The 6286-nt window shown below is 47.0% G+C and overlaps 1 protein-coding gene across 1 annotated transcript; it reads right to left on the bottom strand.

Moving 5' to 3' along the window:
* Positions 1 to 4934: 4934 nt before the first annotated feature.
* On the bottom strand, positions 4935 to 5870 carry LOC146009779 (olfactory receptor 5AR1-like). The gene has a single exon (XM_083150239.1). It carries the CDS (start codon positions 5868 to 5870, stop codon positions 4935 to 4937), a length of 936 nt encoding a protein of 311 aa, XP_083006365.1.
* Positions 5871 to 6286: the final 416 nt, after the last annotated feature.

Raw genomic sequence — 6286 nt, 5'->3', positions numbered from 1 at the left:
TCGGGGGTCCCGCGAATCGCGGGAGGGGGGTCGCGGGGGTCCCGCGATTCGCGGGAGGGGGGGGGCGCGGGGGTCCCGCGATTCGCGGGAGGGGGGAGGCGCGGGTGGGGGGCGCGGGTGGTCCCGCGAATCGCGGGAGGGGGGGTCGCGGGGGTGGGGGGCGCGGGTGGTCCCGCGAATCGCGGGAGGGGGGGTCGCGGGGGTCGCGCGAATCGCGGGAGGGGGGGTCGCGGGGGTCGCGCGAATCGCGGGAGGGGGGGTCGCGGGGGTCCCGCGAATCGCGGGAGGGGGGTCGCGGGGGTCCCGCGATTCGCGGGAGGGGGGGAGGGCGCGGGGGTCCCGCGATTCGCGGGAGGGGGGAGGCGCGGGTGGGGGGCGCGGGTGGTCCCGCGAATCGCGGGAGGGGGGGTCGCGGGGGTGGGGGGCGCGGGTGGTCCCGCGAATCGCGGGAGGGGGGGTCGCGGGGGTCGCGCGAATCGCGGGAGGGGGGGTCGCGGGGGTCCCGCGAATCGCGGGAGGGGGGTCGCGGGGGTCCCGCGATTCGCGGGAGGGGGGGGGGCGCGGGGGGTCCCGCGATTCGCGGGAGGGGGGCGCGCGGGGGGTCCCGCAAATCGCGGGAGGGGGGGGGGGGTCGCGGGGGGTCCCGCGAATCGCAGGAGGGGGGGTCGCGCGAATCGCGGGAGGGGGGTCGCGGGGGTCCCGCGAATCGCGGGAGGGGGGTCGCGGGGGTCCCGCGATTCGCGGGAGGGGGGGGCGCGGGGGTCCCGCGATTCGCGGGAGGGGGGGGTCGCGGGGGTCCCGCGATTCGCGGGAGGGGGGGGTCGCGGGGGGTCCCGCAAATCGCGGGAGGGGGGGGTCGCGGGGGTCCTGGCAGAGGGTAGGGATGTGCAGGAGTAATGGTGGATGGTGGCTGTGGAGTAATGGTGGATGGTGGGCGTGTACTGTAGCCCTGGCTGGGCGGGGGGAGGTGATGTCAAGGGGGTGGAACGTCAGACACATGAAAGTGAAACTGTTCTACACAGGAACGTTCTCCACAGGGGTTGAGTGACAGATCTGGCTAAATATATAAGAGATACTATACTGATTATACTATGGCGCTCTAATCATTTTTGTATACCATAAATTAAAATTCCCTCAAATAATTTACCCACTATTGAAATTAAGCACCCAGGTCTATAATTTGCTGAGTCTTCACTTTTTTCCTTTTTTGAATATTGGTACTACATCTGCTATTCTCCTTAGGCACCATACAGACGAAAATGAGTTCTCAAAAATGTAATTCAGAGGGTCTGCTAATTCATCCTTTAATTCCATTAGAACCCTAGGATGAATCCCGTCCAGACTTGGGAATTTGTCTCTTTTTTATCTCATTTGTCATCAATTCAATATTAAGTTCTTGCTGGCTTGTCCCAGTTATGGTACCTGTGGGTTCCAGTGTCTGCTCTTCCCTAGTAAACACTGATGAGAAATATGTGTTTAACAGTTCTGCTTTGTCCTGATCCTCTGTAGAGCTATTACTGTTGGTGTTGATTAATGGGCCTATGTTCTCTTATATTATTATTTTGCTATTTATGTATTTGGAAAACTTCTTGGGATCGGTTTTGCTCTCTGTGGCTATGCACTCTTTAATTTCCCTTTTAGCTACTTTGATTACCTCTTTAAAATTGTATTTAGTTCTTTTTACTTATTGAACGCCTCCTCATTCCCATTAGCTTTGTAAAATTTAAATGCGCTTGTCTTATTTTTTATTGGTGTCCTTCTTCTTTTTTGCCCAACCATGGTGGCTTTTTCCTATTGATTTTACCCGTATTGTCCTTTGGGATATATTTCATAGTTAGTGTTTCTACCTAATTTTTTAGGGTTTCCCACATTTCCTCAAATAACGTTTCCAACTCAATTCCATTTAAAGAGTCCCTGAATAATTGAAAGTTTGTTTTCCTAAAATTTATATTATAGCTGGTCCTGTATGTTGGTGATTGCTAGGGAAAGAAAAGTATGTCTCATTGTGGTGCACTCGAGAACAAAATTAGATAAAATGTAACCTTTATTGGGTATATTTTAAAATTGTTGCAAAATATAGACACAAAGTGATAAACATTAAACACAGATATTAAAAAGGATAAGAAATCCCCACTCATTGTAGCCCGACCCTGTATGGTTCCCTAATAAATATAATATTTATAGTATTAGCCAGAGCATCAGTTATCACAAAATAGTAATGTGTCGTGTCACTTTAGCGATTGTGGTTAACACTGACAGCTCATTATTAAGGTTGCCGCTAGCATATAATGCAAGAGCAAAAAACTGGGGTTTTAAAGGTCATACACCCCAGTATTGCTTTAGGCAAAAATGTGTAGCAAGTATAGCATCCCATATGGTTAGATTACCGTGTACAGATAGGTCGCGGTGGAACGGATCACCTCCTGTTCGGTCAGTGTCTGGTGAGAACTGCCACCTCTACACCAGTTCACTGTACCGCTGCTGGGAGGGTGTCTCACGGCGGCTGCTGTGTGCTGGAGAGGGCTGAGGCATGTATGATACAACGCCGCCTGTCCTCCGTCTGCCCAGAGGTCAGGGAGTCACGGTGTGGACGTCACACGCCACGTCCCTGACCGAGCGGACCCAGTGGGGTCTGGAAACCGCTCTGGCCTATAAATTTTAAGCTAATACAGATCAAAATGCAATTTCAATAGGAAAAGGGTAATCGTCAGCGTACGCTTCGGGTAATCGGTCAGCGTACGCTTCGCAAGGGAGCTTCGGCAGGACCTGGTCATACAGAGACATAATTTTCTTTCCCTTGTAATCTAAATCAATTCATGTCCAGTGGTAGCACACCCTCACATGTCATGTTGGAAATAACAATATAATATCAATTGAGGGTTTTTCTGAAATTTGATTCTCCAATATCCTTGTGCGACTGTTATTTCCCTACTCCATCCCCTCTTTTTTTTTGGTCCTGTATGTTGTTGTTTACAGAAGTTGATTTTTAGTGAGACCATATTGTGGTCTCTGTTTCCCAGATGTTCTATTACTTTGGTATTTGATAGTAAATCTATATTATTTGTTAATACTATATCCAATAATGCCTCGTTACTGGTCAGTGCTTCAACCAATTGTGTGATAAACTGATCCTTAAGTAAGTTTAGGAACCCACTGCTTTTAGTTGACGTACTGGTCTCATTTGTCCAGTCGATGTCAGGAAAGGTAGAATCCCCTATAATTAAAACATGCCCCTGATCTGCTCATTTTTGTTATTTGGACTAAAAGTAGTGCCTCAATGATTTATTCTATAGCCCATATAGATTCTGTTTTTTTATGAATCTGTTGGCCTTGAGGCTGAGGTATGCTGGAGGTTGAAAGGTAGCTGGATGAATATGTAATTCGCATAAATGGAGCAACGATTGGAGATATATACCGGCTATGGAAGAATACACCAGGATACTGGAGTGGACTTGAATAGAGAAGACTGAAGAAAGACACTTTGGTTTCAGAAGAATTCAACAGGACACTGGACCAGACTTAATACAGAAGACATGAAGAATACACTCTGGTACTGGAAGAATTCACCAAGATACTGGACCGGACTTGATACAGAAGACATGAAGAATACACTCTGGTACTGGAAGAAAGAACGTTAAAGTTTCCCATCCCCGTTTATTTACATCATCTGGACATACTTCACTATATGTACTTTCCATCTTTTTTACATATCCACGGGAAATATCTGGAAGAAAGAGAAAGGAGAAAAAAAGCCGCATTTGGGAACTTTTAAACCAGAAGATCAGCTTATGTGAGATCTATCTATAAACAAATTGAAACCCTCAGTATAGCGCCAACTCACCACATTGTATTTGTGTATTGATATTGTATTGACAGGAAGATAACCCCTGTAGGTGGGCAGGCTGCTATTTTATTTGCGCAATAGAAAACTTTACCCCATTTTATAGTATACTGGAAGAATTCACCAAGATACTGGACCGGACTTGATACAGAAGACATGAAGAATACACTCTGGTACTGGAAGAATTCACCAGGATACTGGACTGGACTTAAATAAATACGACTAGAAAAATACACTCTGGTACTGGAAGAATTCACCAGGATACTGAAGAAGTGTACAGCTAACTGTATAAGAGCTCAGGACTTTGATCCTTTCTGTGGAATGACAAGCAAAGTAGATGAGTCCGTTCTTCCTGTTGCCGCCAGTATGCCATATATTAGTATATGGCGGCTGCTGGCGATCCGGTGAACATGGACACGCAAGCTTGCACATCCATTGCTGAGAAGGCGGTGCACAAGCATCTCCAATGTGCGCGTGCACCATTTGGGAAATGGCAGGGATGGCAGATGGTGATCGGCGTACCGGGAGACACTCAGATGAGAGTGCTCCAACTGTGCTGGCATCTGCTTGAAGTCTGGGAACCTGTTTTAACCCTTGACTGGAGGGTGGATTAATAGGGGCATTTATATTGAAGGCTTCAGGAAAATGGCGGTGCCTGGTGGACAGCACAGTAACTGCTGTTCACCCAAGCCAGATGCGCACCCTGGAGCCACTCCGGGAGGAAGTGAGCAACACGGGCAGGAGACCCCCACAGCATCCACATGCCGGACCACGGCACTGAAGGAGGCAAGGCCTGCCGCACGATCCGGACAGCCAGGCCATGACATTAAGAATGATAAACATGCGACACAGTAGCTGATTGGCTGGAGCGCCATTTATCATTCCTTACAAGTGATAACAAGAATATCACTTGTTGATAAATCTTACCCAAAACTTGATAAAATTTAATTTTTAGATAATTTGTTCAAATATATCACCAGGCAAGCCCACATCATAAAATACATCTGTGCTCCACATTGTTCAAGCAATCCACGTGAAGGTAATACAGTACAATATATCATCTAATACAGCATATTACCAGTTACTTTTATTATTATTTTTGGCATTTAGTGCATTTTAGCAAACTCTTTAATGCTTCCTTAACCTCTGTATTCCTAAGACTGTAAATCAAAGGATTTAGCATTGGTATAAATATACTGTACAAGACAGACGCCACCCGATCCTGCTGAAGGGCGTATTTAGAGGATGGACGGAAATACATGAAGAGAACTGTTCCGTAGAAAATGGTGACAGCCGTCATGTGAGAGGCACATGTGCTAAAGGCTTTATATCTGCCCTGTGCCGAGCGAATTCTTAGAATGGTCAGCACTATGTAGGTGTATGATACAAGAATAATGACAAGGCAGGTCATTGTGACAAAACCACCGACGATAAAAATAAGAGCGATATTCACAGAGATATCGGAGCAGGACAGCTTGAAAAGCGGTGGGATGTCACAGAAGAAATGATTGATGACATTGGGTCCACAGAAGTCAAGTTGGAACACAAAACCGGTGTGTATCGAAGCGGTGAGTAAACCTCCAAAGTACGCCGCAGTCACAAGTTGGAGGCATACAATGCTACTCATGGCAACACTGTACATTAGTGGGCGACAAATGGCCACAAAGCGATCATAGGCCATCACTCCCAGAAGAAGACATTCAACTGAGGCAAAGGAGACGAAGACATACATCTGCAGAGCACAACCAATGAAGGAGATGGTTCTGGTTGCCGAAACAAAGCCCCTCAGCATTTTAGGGGTGACCGATGTAGAATAGATAAGGTCTACAAATGAGAGATTGCTCAAGAACAGGTACATGGGCTTTTGAAGATGTCTGTCCAACTGGATCACTGTTATAATGCCAACATTTCCCAGTACGGTGGTGACGTATACATGAAGAAATATGATGAACAGAGGGATGTAGAGTTCAGTTCTGTCTGTAAGACCCATAAGGATAAATTCTGTCACGTGGCTCTTGTTCGTCATCATTAAATTCAAACGATATCTGTCTGTTAAATTACATAAAGGCGTATGCTTAGTAATATCATTGCATCTGTCAGGAGAACAAGACTCTTGTGGCATAGAGGCACTATATAAGTGGTATATTTCTACATGTCCCCACTAATAGAGCTGCACTCTCCTACAGAGTAAGTCCCTTGTCCATCTACACGTCCAGAGTCCATTTTTGTTGACATTGTGGAGGTGAAAATCTGGTATGGAAAGACCAGTGGGAAGAGTTTTAATAATGAATGCAGGAGATAATGTGTCTGGTGTGAGAAAGTTGCGTATCTTGAAAATAAGATGCATGTAACTAGATTTTACTGTAGTATGGATGTGAGTAAGAAAGGAACGTTCAGAAGCAAGGATGACACCAAGGGACACATTTACTAAGATGGGAGTTCTGT

Source organism: Crinia signifera, chromosome 6, assembly GCF_055691185.1.
Source record: "Crinia signifera chromosome 6, ASM5569118v1, whole genome shotgun sequence".
Taxonomy (NCBI): Eukaryota; Metazoa; Chordata; class Amphibia; order Anura; family Myobatrachidae; genus Crinia; species Crinia signifera.
The sequence above is the reverse complement of the archived record's forward strand: the minus strand, read 5'-3'. Positions and strand labels throughout refer to the sequence as shown.